General features: G+C 48.5%; 2 protein-coding genes across 8 annotated transcripts in view; one reads left to right on the top strand and one right to left on the bottom strand.

Annotated features, from left to right (window-relative positions):
• Window positions 1-13,195, top strand: part of TULP2 (TUB like protein 2) — a 63,287-nt gene that overhangs the window by 3,521 nt on the left and 46,571 nt on the right. The window lies entirely within an intron of this gene.
• BAX (BCL2 associated X, apoptosis regulator) lies at window positions 261-4,504 on the bottom strand. Of its 3 annotated transcripts, none has more exons than XM_069551203.1 (6): window positions 4,365-4,504; window positions 3,728-3,779; window positions 3,491-3,637; window positions 2,971-3,106; window positions 918-1,022; window positions 261-537 (listed from the first exon to the last, which is right to left on the bottom strand). In XM_069551203.1, exons 1-6 carry the CDS (start codon window positions 4,396-4,398, stop codon window positions 433-435), a joined length of 579 nt encoding a protein of 192 aa, XP_069407304.1. In that variant the 5' UTR covers window positions 4,399-4,504; the 3' UTR covers window positions 261-432. The 3 variants fall into 3 exon arrangements, with proteins under 3 accessions (XP_069407304.1, XP_069407305.1, XP_069407303.1); XM_069551204.1 differs by having other exon boundaries at window positions 261-588; window positions 920-1,022; window positions 4,365-4,499; XM_069551202.1 differs by lacking the exon at window positions 3,728-3,779 and having other exon boundaries at window positions 4,365-4,469.

Here is a 13,195-nt window from a genome sequence, read left to right as displayed (position 1 = left end):
CACCCACCAAGCCTCTGTCAGGCTGGGGCCTGGCCCAGGGCTGCCTCCAACACAACACCCTGGGCTGTGACAAGGACACGGGTGACTCAAGTCGCCTTGGTTCCCCTCAGGACTGTGGGCTCCTTGAGGGCAGAGCCACGATTTAACTCACCGCTGACCCACAGAGGGCAGTGGTTACCCTCAGAAAAAGATGGGTCAGCGCATGAAGCCTGGTCTCCTGAGACAGCCAGGAAGTGGGCCCAGTGACTCAGACTCCAAAGTGTGGTCCGAAAGAGGTTTATTGCGCCCACCCCCCCCAAGACCACTCCTCCCTACCCTGCCCCACCCCAATAATTACAAAAGTAAGAAAAACTCCCATGGCCCCCAAATCCACCTCCCCCCCTTGAAAAATGCCATAATTTATGCAGAAAAAGTCCAAGGCAGTTGATGGCCTCAGCCCATCTTCTTCCAGATGGTGAGTGAGGCAGTGAGCACTCCAGCCACAAAGATGGTCACCGTCTGCCATGTGGGTGTCCCAAAGTAGGAGAGGAGGCCGTCCTGGGGACAGGGACAGCAGGCTCTTCAGCGACTCAGCCAAGGGGCAGCCCCTGGGCCAGCACGTGAGGGGTCAGAGGGCACAAGAAGGGGCAAGGGCCTATGAGTGGGGGAGTTAAAGGATTATCATAGAACTTGAGGGATTCCAGAGGAATTGGAGGGAGGCACCAGGGAGGGCAGCGAGGCATCATGGCAGGGGTCACTAGGAGGTCGGAGGTCATGAGGAGGTCAAGGGTCATGGACAGGTCATTGGGCACCCTGTGAATCAGGGGTTGATCAGACATATGACCCCCAAATGGGGAAGGGAGCGCTCCTGTGGTGGGCACAGGAGGGCCCAAGGGCCCCAGAGGACCAGGGGAATGGGGTAGGGTTAGAGGTCTCACCCAACCACCCTGGTCCTGGATCCAGCCCAGCAGCCGCTCTCGAAGGAAGTCCAATGTCCAGCCCATGATGGTCCTGATCAACTCGGGCACCTTGGTGCACAGGGCCTGTGGGAAGTGGGGTGGGCCTCAGGGACTGAGCCTTGTCCTTACTGCCTGGGGCCACTGGCCCCCAGCCTCCCTTCTCACGCTCTGTCTCCCTCCTGCCCTACTGCGGTCTCTTTTCCACTTAGTCAGAATAAGCTTCATAAACTGTAATATGGGTCTTGTCCCTGTCACCTGCCCTGTTCATAAACCATCTTATGGCTCCCTGGTACCTCTGGGATGAACAATCAAAAGTGCAGCTTGGCCCACAAGGCCCTGTGTGAAGGCTTTGACTTGAACACATCCCAGTTTTCCTCTTGGTTTCTGCACCTCATTGCCCTTCTTCCACATCTTCATTCCCACCAAATTCTTCACCTGCCTCAGGACCTTGGCACATGCTGATTCTTCTGCCTCAACAGGCCTCAACCTTTTCCATTCACTCCTCAAAGCTCAGGTCTAATGTCACTTCCCCAGAGAGGGCTTTCTGATCTTCAGGCCATGTAAGGCCTGATACCCATGACCTACTCTTCAACTTCCTTAACTTTCCTTCTCATCCTTTATCTCACTGCTTCTCACCTGTTGTCCCCAGCTCCATATAGAGCCCTCCTACCACCCTGACTGCATCCCTCTCACCTCTTACATTCAAGCCCCATCAGCTCAATCTTGCAAACACATGAAGGAATCTACTTCCCCACCTCCATTGCTGCCGCCTCAGTCATCCGTTATAGGACTATTATAGGTACCCCTCATCAGCTTTCCAGTTTTTGCTTTTGTGCCTCAGGATCCCTTTTCCTACTCACAATGGCCAAAATAATTTACTGGGCCTCCCCTCCCCCAATATTTTATCATGAGAATCTTCAGAGAAACAAAAAGAATTTCACAGTCAACAAGCATATACACACAACCTAGATTCTACAATTAACATTTTGCTGTCCTTGCTAGACAGGAAGAGATGGTTAGATGGCATCACTGACTCAATGGACATGAGTTTGAGTAAACTCTGGGAGACAGTGAAGGATAGGGAAGCCTGGCATGCTTCGGTCCATGGGTTCACAAAGAGTTGGACACAACTTAGCAATTGAACAACAACAATCCTTGCTAGAAAATTCTTTTCTGCTTATAAATCGGGTCACCTCACTCTTGTTTAAAACCAACCAATCACTCTTGCTACACTCAGAGTAAAGCTGGCTGATCTTTACAGAGGCCCACAAGACCCCTTGAAATCTGCCCTCATCACTCACCTTCTCCCTCTCCTTACTCTATTCTAACCATGTGGGCCTCCTCATTGCCCTCAACACACCAGGCTTGGTCCTACCTCAGGTCCTTTGCATGTGCTGCGCCCTCTATCAGATACATTTTCTCCCATCTTTATATATATCACTGCATCTTTCTTGTCGTTCCATCTTAGGCTTTAATGTCACCTCCTCTGAGAAGTGGTCTTGTGGCTCCCTTGCACAATCATGTCACCAGAGTTTACTTTGCTCAGCAGTCATCATACAACATGGGCTTCCTGAGAGCAGGGACCTAACCTAGTTCTGTTCTGCGTCCTGGGTGCCAAGTACAGGTCGCACACATCATAAGCCCAGTAAATGTTTGTTGAATGAAGAGTCAGTCAGTTGTGTCTGACTCTTTGTGACTCCGTAGACTATAGCTGGCCAGGCTCTTCTATGGAATTTTCTAAGCAAGAATATTGGAGTGGTTTGCCATTTCCTTTACCAGGGGATCTTTCCGACCCAGGGATCAAACCTTGGTCTCCTGCGTTTGCAGGTGGATTCTTTACCGTCTGAGCCACTAGGGAAGCCCATGCTGAGTGAATAAATACATGAATGAAAAAGTTGATAAGCGGCCCATAGCTGACTCTCTCCATTCCCTCTGTGGTTTCTGGGCTGTCCCGAGGGGTTGACCTCCTGACTCCCAGGTCCTCTTAGGCCTGAAGGAGCCTCCCTGGGCTTAGGGCCCTGCAGCCGCCCACCTTGAGCACCAGTTTGCTGGCAAAGTAGAAAAGGGCGACAACCCGGCCCCAGTTGAAGTTGCCGTCGGAAAACATTTCAGCCGCCACTCGGAAAAAGACCTCTCGGGGAGAGTCTGTGTCCACGGCTGCGATCATCCTGTAAGAGAGAGGAGAGCCAGTGTTGGGGAGGGAGGATCAGGCAGATTGTGGCAACTCTGGTGTCCACCCAAACCAAAGATAAAACCTGAGACCTGAGCCAGGCTGAAATCAAAAGAGGCTATCGTGGGGGAAAACCACAAGATGGAAACTGGGGAAAAAGACTCCATGAAGGAGAGTTTCAAGATCCCAGGGCACAGGAAGGCTGGGAGTCCAGAGTGCTGAGTTGAGTGATGGGACCCTGGACCCTCTGGGTCTGAAGGAAAAGGGGGCGGTGGAGCTGGACTCCAGCCTCCCAGTGGAAATGGGGGTTGGGAGCTGGGACTCCTGGGTTCTGAGAGAGAAGGGGCCAAGTCGCTGTACTCCTGGGTCCCAGGGGCCACACCTCTGCAGCTCCATGTTACTGTCCAATTCATCTCCAATGCGCTTCAGACACTCGCTCAGCTTCTTGGTGGATGCATCCTGGGGCACCTGCTCCAAGCCCAGCTCGGGTGTCTCTCCCCCCATTCGCCCTGCTCGATCCTGGATGAAACTAGAGTGGGAACGGAGTTGCGGGGATGCAGAATCAGAATGGGGTCTCATTCCTCAAATCCGTTCCGCAATAATCAGACCTCAAACTCACCCCTGAAGCAAAAGGGCCCCTGTCTTCATGATCTGCTCAGAGCTGGTGGGCCCTAGAGGAGAAAGGAGGGAAGAGGTGCCTGGACTCTTGGGTCCTAGGAGGATCCAAGGAACTGGAGTGGCTCCTGATCTCTGGGGGAGGGCAACGCTAGGGGGCTCTGCATTTCTGGGCCCCTCATAGATAAAGTGAAGTGGGAGCCCAAGCAACTGAATCCCCGATGAAGAAAGAAGCAGGGGTCCTGGGCCTGTTATCCTTCATTCTTCCCGGGGCGGGGAGAGGAGGCTGAGGGAACACTTCACGGGTCCAGACCCCTGGCCTGAGGCGACTGAGGGGAGACGCGCCCCTCCCACCAGGAAGTGGTGCCGGCGACAAGCCCGGGCCTGCCCCCGGGGCTTGGATTATGGGGTTCTCCCGCTCCTTGGGGGTCAGAGAGCACCAGGCGGGAAGGGATCGGGATGCGGAGGCCGGAGAGCCGGGGACCCCCGGGGAGGGAGTGGGTGGAGGCTGGCAGCGCCGGACCCGGGAGTTTCTATGCCGGAGTGCTTGGCGATCGCACGGCCCCACACCGGCAGGAGGGATCGTGGGGTCGGTCGGCTGGGGGCTCGCCCTCCCCCCGCCCGTCTGCCTCCCGCCTCACCCCCGCCTCTGGGTTGCTCCCCGGACCCGTCCATCACCGCCGCTCCCGCCGCCGCCTCTCGCCGGGTCCGCCCGGGCGGCCGCAGCACGCCCCTGGTCACGTGAGCGCCCCGCTGAGCGTACGTCCTCTCACGTGACCGCCCCTCAAAATGGCCGCCGCGCGCCTCTGCCCCGCAGGGCTGCGCGGAGTCGGGACCCACCTGCCTCACCTGCTCTTGGAGGGCTCGGCCCCTGTCACGTGACTGTCCAGTCTGCACTTCCCTTTAGGAACTGGTCGTGGCGCCGTTCTACCGGCTAAGCAGTGAGTCGCAGCTGTAACTTTTCCTCATTCCTGCAGTATTTTCAAAAGTTTCAGGGGGGACTCAAGCCCTTCGCAGAATAGAAAGAATATCAGAAGTCAAAAATAGCGTTTATTGAGGCGGGACATTCTAGATGATTAACCTCTATGAATGTGTATGTGTGTGGGGAAAAAAAAAGGAATTTGAAGTTCAAGAAGTGAGAGACTGGCAGGGTGTGGACAGAAAGGGACCCCAAGAGAGGCTCCTGGGGTGCTAGAAATGTGCTATACTTACTTGAGCGTGTGCTGTGTTCAGTGGTGTCCTATTTGGGACCCCCTGGCAGACTCCTCTGTCTGTGGGATTTCCCAGGCGAGAATACGGGAGTAGTTGCTATTTCCTTCTCCCGGGTTTTTTTCCCAGCCCAGGAATTGAACCTGCATCTCTTGTGTCTCCCGAATTGACAGGCAAATTCTTTACCACTGAGCCACTTGGGAAGCCCATGCACACATAAGATATGCACTTTAATGTATGGAAATGATTATATCGCCTTGTAAAAAGAAACTAGTAAGAAAAAAGAACTGAGATTAGAAAAATTGGCTGGGTCAAATGATGAATGGTTTAGCATGTAAGAGAAGGGAATCTATTTCCCAAGGGTGCCTGGGAGGCATGGAAATTGAAGATTATAGGGTCTTAGTCCATCAGCCTAACAACACCAGTTTATTGACAGTCAGTGAAGTTTATTGACCCATGAAGATGATGGAGATGATACAGCAGAGCAATCATGGAGCATCTTGACAGAGGAAAAGGTAGAGTTGTTATCGGTTTGGAGGAAATGTAGAGTTTAGGTGACGACTATATGGTAGGCTCAAAGCCAAGCAGTTGGTGGACTGTGAAAGGAACCAGGGTTCTGTATCCTTGCAAACTACAAGGTTAATGTGGGTGTGGACTGTTGGGTCCAGAAACCCTTTGCTCTGCTCTTAAGTTGGAAATTGAAGCTACTTCTGCTGCTGCTGCTGCTAAGTCTGCTGCTGACTGCAGAGTCAGTCATGTCCGACTCTGTGCGACCCCATAGACGGCAGCCCACCAGCCTCCTCTGTCCCTGGGATTGTCCAGGCAAGAACACTGGAGTGGGTTGCCATTTCCTTCTCCAATGCATGAAAGTGAAAAGTGAAAGTGAAGTCGTTCAGTCGTGTCTGGCTCTTCGAGACCCCATGGACTGTAGCCTACCAGGCTCCTCCCTCCATAGGATTTTCCAGGCAAGAGTACTGGAGTGGGTTGCCGTTGCCTTCTCCCTGCTACTCTGTATCAAATGAGTTAGATCCCCCAGGCAAGAGTGGGAGTGCAATGTTGCATTTTTACTGATAGAATTTTTAACGCTTGATGATTTTCGAGAACAAAGTTTCTCTGTGAGTAACAAAGCATGTCCTTGGGAGAAATAGTGTTTCCTATTAATTTAGAAGCTGGCTTTATTTGTGCGTTATTCCAGTCCAATGAATTAGCCCTCCTTCCATCCCATTTACAGAAAAGGAAGAAAGGGCTTTTAATGCTGCCACAGATGTCTAAACAGTACAAATGTTAATTAGTTGGAGGGAGGGGGAACCTTTGCGATAGATCTGAAGTCAAAATTGTTTACAATAATAAAGATGCTATATCAGAACTATGAAGTCCAATTTCATCATGGGCCCCCAGTGAGACCTACAAGTATTCATGCCCCTGTGTAGTTCCCTCCCATATTGAATAGACTGATAGTGTGACTAATAGGATATTGTGGAAATAACAAAGTGTAACTTTCAAAGTTAAGTCATAAAAGTCACTGCAGGTTCTGCCTGGCTCTTTCTTGGATCGTTTGCTTTCTTAGAGGAAGCAGCTGCTATGTTGTAAGGACATTCAAGCAGTCATCCTCTGGGGAAACACACATGTGGAGGAACCAAGTCCTCCAGCCACGTGAATGAGCCGCTTTGGAAGCACATCCTCCAGCCCCAGTCAAGGCTTCCGATGACAGCTGTCCCCACCAACATCCTGATTGCAACCTCATGGGAGATCCTAGGCCAGAACCACCCAGCTAAGCCACTCAATGGATTACCAACCCTCAGAAACTGTGTGAGACAATTAACATTTATTGTTGCTTTAAGTTGCTACGTTTGAGGGCAATCAGTTACACAACAACAGATAACTAATACATCTAGGATAGTGAAAGTGAAAGTGAAGTCGCTCAGTTGTGTCTGACTCTTTGCCACCCGGTGGCTCCTCCGTCCATGGGATTCTCCAGGCAAGAATACTGGAGTGGGTTGCCATTTCCTTCTCCAGGGGATCTTCCCGACCCAGGGATCGAACCCAGGTCTCCCGCATTGCAGACAGATGCTTTAACCTCTCAGCCACATCTAGGATAAGTACAGCCTATTTACAGATGAGGAAACCAGAGCCCAGAGAAGGAGATGGATTTGCCAAAATTGTCCAGTTCTTGTGGGTGCTGTCTCCAGGTCGACCATGTCACTTGGACAGGGCTTTCTTTTCTATTTTTTGGTTCTTTCTTTTAACTTAAACATTTTTTATGTTGTCATTTGCTCTTTCATTTCTGACGCCTTTTAAAAAATATTGATTTATTTGGTGTGCCAGGCCTTAGTGGTGGTACGCAAGATCTTCAGTCTTCTTGTGGTATATGGGATCTTTAGTTGCAGCATGTGGGTCCAGTTCCCTGACCAGGGATTGAACCCGGGACGCCCGTGTTGTAAGTGTGGAATCTGAGCCACTGGGCCACCAGGGAAGTCCTTCAGTATCTTTTAATAATAACTTATAATGGAGGACTTCCCTGGTGGTCCAGGGGTTAAGAATCCACCTGCCAATGCAGGGAACATGAGTTCTGTCCCTGGTCCAGAAAGATTCTATATGCCACAGAGTAACTAGGCCTGTGAGCAACAACTACTGATCCTATATTCTAGAGCCGGGGAGTACTGAGCCCACGCACTGCAGTTACTGAAGCCTGAGGGCCCTAGAGCCTTTGCTTCACAAGAGAAGCCACCACAATCAGAAGCCCACGCAGCACAGCTACACAGAGCAGGCCCCACTTACTCTCACCGCAAAGAGAGAAAGCCTGAGTGCAGCAACAAAGACCCAGCACAGCCAAAAATAAAAATAAAATAAATAAGTAAATAAAAATTTTAAACAGCTTAGAAAAGAACATCAAAAAGTATATATATATGACTGAATGGTGGAAGTAGTGAAAGATTTCCTCTTCTTGGTCTCTGAAATCGCCGTGGATGGTGACTGCAGCCATGAAATCGGAAGACTATTGCTTCTTGGCAGGAAAGCTATGACAAACCTAGACAGTGTGTTGAAAAGCAGTCACACTGCTCTGCCGACAAAGGTCCGTATAGTCAAGGCTATAGTCTTCCCAGTGGTCACGTGCAGTTGTGAGAGCTGGACCGTAAAGAAGGCTGAGCACCAAAGAACTGATGCCTTCGAACTGTAGTTCTGGAGAAGACTCCGGAGAGTCCCTTGGACCAGGATGAGATCAAACCAGTCAATCTTAAGGGAAATCAACCCTGAATACTCATTGGAAGGACTGATGCTGAAGCTGAGGCGCCAGTATTTTGGTCACCTGATGCGAAGAGCCGAGTCATTGGAAAAGTCCCTGATGCTGGGAAAGATTGAGGGCAGAAGCAGAAGAGGGTGTCAGAAGATGAGATGGCTGGCTGGCATCACTGATGCAATGGACCTGAACTTGGGCAAACTTTAGGAGAGGGTGAGGGACAGGGAACCTGGTATGCTTCAGTCCATGGGGTCAGGACAGGGAACCTGGTATGCTGCAGTCCATGGGGTCACAAAGTGTCGGACACGACTGGGTAACTGAACAACATGACTGAATTACTTTTCTGTCCACTTGAGAGCCCTGGTGGCTCAGTGGTAAAGAATTCACCTGCCAAGCAGGAGACACAGGTTTGATCCCTGTGTGGGGAAGATCCTCTTGAGAAGGAAATGGCAATCCACTCCAGTATTCTTGCCTGGGAAATCCCATGGACAGAGGTGTCTGGCTGGCTAGTCCTTAGGGTCACAGAAGAGTCAGATATGACTTGGCAACTAAACAACAGCAGCACTTGGGAGTAACACAATATTGTAAATCAGCTGTACTTCAGTTTAAAAAAAGAAGCTGACTGCCACGCCAGACAAAGAAGAACTCTGTACACCGAGGATGGGCCACAGAGGAGAGGGCTAATGTGCTGTAGATGCTAAGTTATTGAGGGTCAGAGGGCCCTGGTGGCTGATTTAGGTAAGTTTCTGGGGTGAAGAACAACAAGTAGGATTTCCGCTTAGACATATTAAAAATGAACCCATTTCTCGGGTTATAAAAGTTATACTAGATGTACAGGTTCACTGTCACTGTGTAACAAGTCATCCCAGAGCTTAGTGGCTTAAAACAATTATTTTATTATCTTTAATGGACTCATGGATAGCGAGATTGAGCCAAGTTCCCTGGGCAGTTCCAGCTTGGGGTCACTCAACGTCTGCAGTCAGATGATGGCTAGAACTGGAAGAGCAGGGAGACTGAAGGGTGTTGGGACTTGATGGAGCATCTCTTTATTTTCATGGAGCCTCAAGACTTTCTGTGTGGTTCCTTTTTTTTTATATCCACACAAAGAAACATTAGGCACCAACCATGGACCAAAAAAAGGACTTCCCTGGTGGCTCAGACAGTAAAGCGTCTGCCTACAGTGCAGGAGACCCGGGTTCGATCCCTGGGTCAGGAAGATCCTCTGGAGAAGGAAATGGCACCCCATTCCAGTACTCTTGCCTGGAAAATCCCATGGATGGAGGAGCCTGGCAGGCTACAGTCCATGGCGTCGCAAAGAGTCGGACATGACTGAGCAACTTCACATACATGCATACATGGGCCAAAAACTGTGTTAAACAAATCCACTGATACAGACATTCAATTCTCCCTATAAATTTCATTGTTGTGTATATCATTGTTTCTTCCAGTTAAGTTAAAGAAAGCTCAGAGAATCTTTTTTTTTTTTTTTTTGAGAATCTTTTTAAATCTTAGAGGGGATTCTAGTTTCTAAGGTTAGCCATTACATATAAATATTAAAAGAATTCCTAGTGGCTCAGTTGGTAAAGAATCCTCCTGCAATGCGGGAGACCTGGGTTCGAGCTCTGGGTTGGGAAGATCTCCTGAAGGAAGGAACAGCTATCTACTCCAGTATTCTGGCCTGGAGAATTGCATGGACTGTATAGTCCATGGGGTCGCAAGAGAGTCAGACACGACTGAGTGACTTTCACTTTCATAAGTATTAAAAAACTATTGAGTAGGAGTGAGGACAAAGTTGACCTTTTTTCCAATGCGGAAAATCCTACAAAGGATGAAAATTGGACAGCGAAATTGACAGGAGAATCCAAAGGTGATCATTTCACTTTGGCAGATGTTGAGCTGAAGGTGGTAGAAAGATACTCATCACAGATATTCATGTGTGTGTGTGTACTCTGTCATGTCCGACTCTTCGCAACCCCGTGGACTATAGTGCACCAGGCTCCTCTGTCCATGGAATTTCCAGGCAAGAATACTTGAGTGGGTTGCCATTTCCTTCTGTCCCCGTGATTTTTTAGTGTGGGATAGTTTCAGTTGCCTTACAGCTTGGTGGCTTTGGGACAGCCAAACTATTGCCTGATAGTTGAACGTTTCAAGAGAATTTCAGCTAACAAAGAAGAAATTGTACTGCCTTTCCTGATCTGACCTCCAAAATCATACAGTGTCAGTTCTGCCATGTTGCAACAGCTACGTAGGAGTCAGGAGCCCACTCCGCTTCTGGGGAAGGGAAACTAGACTCTACTTCTCAGTGGAGGGATATGAGCGGGGAGAGGAGATATCTTTTGAAAATATAAGATGGCATTCCAGTTCAGCTGCCTTAGCAAAGATCAATATAACAGTGGCTTAAACATGCAGAAGTTTATTCCCCTCTCATGTAACAGTCTAAGAATTTACAACCCTAAGTACTATTAACAGTGAGTATAGTTCCACAGTGTCAGGAAGTATGATGGTTAATTTTTTAAGGCTTATTTATTTATTTATTTATTTTTTTGGCTGCGCTGGGTCTTTGTTGCTGCCAGGGCTTTCTCTAGGTGCAGTGAGTGGCTGCAGTGCATGGGCTTCTCATTACAGTGACCTCTCTTGTTGCAGAGCACAGGCTCTAGGCGAACAAGCTTCGGTAGTTGCAGCACATGGGCTCAACAGTTGCGGCTCATGGGCTCAGAAGCCCTGGCTTGGTAGTTGTGGCACAAGGGCTTAGTTGCTCCATGGTATGTGGAATCTTCCCAGACCAGGGACCAAACCCATGTCCTCTGCATCAGCGGGTGGATTCTAAACCGCTAGACCACCAGGGAAGCCCCTGATGGTTAACTTTATGTATCAACTTGAGTGGACCACAGGATGCCCAGATGTTTGATCTAAAATTATTCTGGGTATTTCTGTGAGGGTGTTGTTGCATGAGATCAATATTATATCAGTAGACTTAGTGAAGTAGATTGCATAAAATGCCTGAATAGAACCAAAAGACTGACCCTCCTCTGAATAAGAAAGAATTCTTTCTGCCTCATTATCTTAGGACTATGACATTAACTTTCTTCCCACCCTTGGACTCAAATTAGATCATTGGCTTTTCCTGGGTCTTGAGCTGCCAGCCTTCAGACAAGACCTGCATCGTCAACTGTCCTGCTAATCAGGGCTGCAGACTTGGACTGGAACTGAACATCAGCTCTCCTGAGTCTCCAGTTTGCCAACACATCCTGAAGATCTTGGGGCATGCTTACTTCCATGATCATGTCTTTCTTCTAGCCTTCTATTCTAGCTTGTTGCCTCACCATTCACAACACAGCACTTCCATCTCACAGTATAAGGTGGACACACCGATGTCCAAGACATCGCCACACCAGGAAGGGAAAGACGGGAAGGGTTGCCATCCTCCTTGCCTTTTAAGGCCATAACTCCGAAGCTGCCAGCATCCCATTGGCCAAAAGCCAGTCACATGCAAGGGAGCCTGGGAAATGTAGTCTTTAGCTGTGCATTCATGTGTCCAGTGTAACTTCTCTATCAGAGGTGACATCTAGGCATCTCTACCAACAATTAAATGGTTGAAACCAACCAAGCAGAAGACTGAAACCCAATATGGTGATAGCTGAATGATGCATAGCAGGACTTGGATTAAGCAAACAATATTGTTGTTCAGTTGCTAAGTCATCTCCAACTCTGCAGCCCTATGAACTGCAGCACGCCAGGCTTCCTTGTCCTTCACTCTCTCCCAGAGTTTGCTCAAATTCATGTCCATTGAGTTGGTGATGCCATCCAACCATCTCATCCTCTATCACCACCTTCTCTTGCCCTCAGTCTTTCCCAGCATCAGGGTCTTTTCCAATGAGTCAGGTTTTCACATCAGGTGGCCAAAGCATTAGAGCTTCAGCTTCAGCATCAGTCCTTCCCATGAATATTCAGGGTTGATTTCCTTTAGGATAGACTGGTTTGATCTCCTCGCTGTCTAAGAGACTCTCAAGAGACTTTCCAGCATCACAGTCTGAAATCAATTCTTCAATGATCAGCCTTCTTTATGGGCCGACTCTCACATCTGTATGTGACTACTGGAAAAACCACAGCTTTGACTATATGGACCTTTTATTTGCAAAGTGATGTCTCTGCTTTTTAATATGCTGTCTACGTTTCTCATAGCTTGCTCCTTGAAGAAAAACTATGCAGGTATGACAAGGTATGACAAGCAAACAATAGAAAACTCATTTAACTGATGTCTCTCAGTGTTCTGAAATTTCTACCAAATTTCTTATTTCCTCATAGTGAGAGTTATTAGTGTCATAAAACCAATATGTCCATCTCATCTTCTGGAATGTGGTAGATATGAACTTCCTAGATTCTGTGTAGTTCATTCAGGTCACATGACTAGTTTTGGCCAATACATTCTGAGATTATGTGTATCACTTTCTTGTCAGAGCATTTATGTTTTGGTACAAAAGCTTCCAGGGTGTTCCTTCCTTGGCCACACTTGACCAGCAGGACTCCAGATACTAGTGGCTCTGTCAGTTTGGGTCCCAGAAAGATACAGTCCAGAACTCTCAGTCAATATATAACACAAGTGAGGAAAGAACCTTGTTATGCTAAGCTGAGATTTGGGGATTGTTTGTTACTACAGCATAACCTAACCTATACTCACTACTATGGTAAAATATGGAAATGAGATCTTTCTTAGAGCACAAAGTTAACCCTAATTGGTTGGCCAAGTGCCCACATACAGCCCCATTCTAACTGTCTGTAATTTGGATGGGAATGACTTCCTACCCCTGCCACACAGAGGGGCATATGACCCAGGCTTTGCCAATAAGACCACTGAATACTTGTGAACATTCCTATTGAAATGACTCCCTATACCTTTCTTTTTTTTAAGCAAAGGTTTGTTTTGTTTTGATTGTAAAGATTATTTTTTTGATGTGGGACCATTTTTAAAGTCTTTACTGGATTTATTGCAATATTGCTTCTGTTTTGTTTTTATTGTTGTTTGTT

The sequence above is a fragment of the Ovis canadensis genome, chromosome 14 (genome assembly GCF_042477335.2).
Source record: "Ovis canadensis isolate MfBH-ARS-UI-01 breed Bighorn chromosome 14, ARS-UI_OviCan_v2, whole genome shotgun sequence".
Taxonomy (NCBI): domain Eukaryota; kingdom Metazoa; phylum Chordata; class Mammalia; order Artiodactyla; family Bovidae; genus Ovis; species Ovis canadensis.
The sequence above is the reverse complement of the archived record's forward strand: the minus strand, read 5'-3'. Positions and strand labels throughout refer to the sequence as shown.

Bases quoted from the DNA above. Each gene is read 5' to 3' on its own strand.
- BAX (XM_069551204.1), bottom strand. From the start codon at position 4,398: ATGGACGGGTCCGGGGAGCAACCCAGAGGCGGGG. The intron at 3,780-4,364 runs GTGAGGCGGGAG...TTTCTCCTCTAG, and splicing joins GGAGCAACCCAGAGGCGGGG to GGCCCACCAGCTCTGAGCAG. The intron at 3,638-3,727 runs GTGAGTTTGAGG...TTCCCACTCTAG, and splicing joins GGGGCCCTTTTGCTTCAGGG to TTTCATCCAGGATCGAGCAG.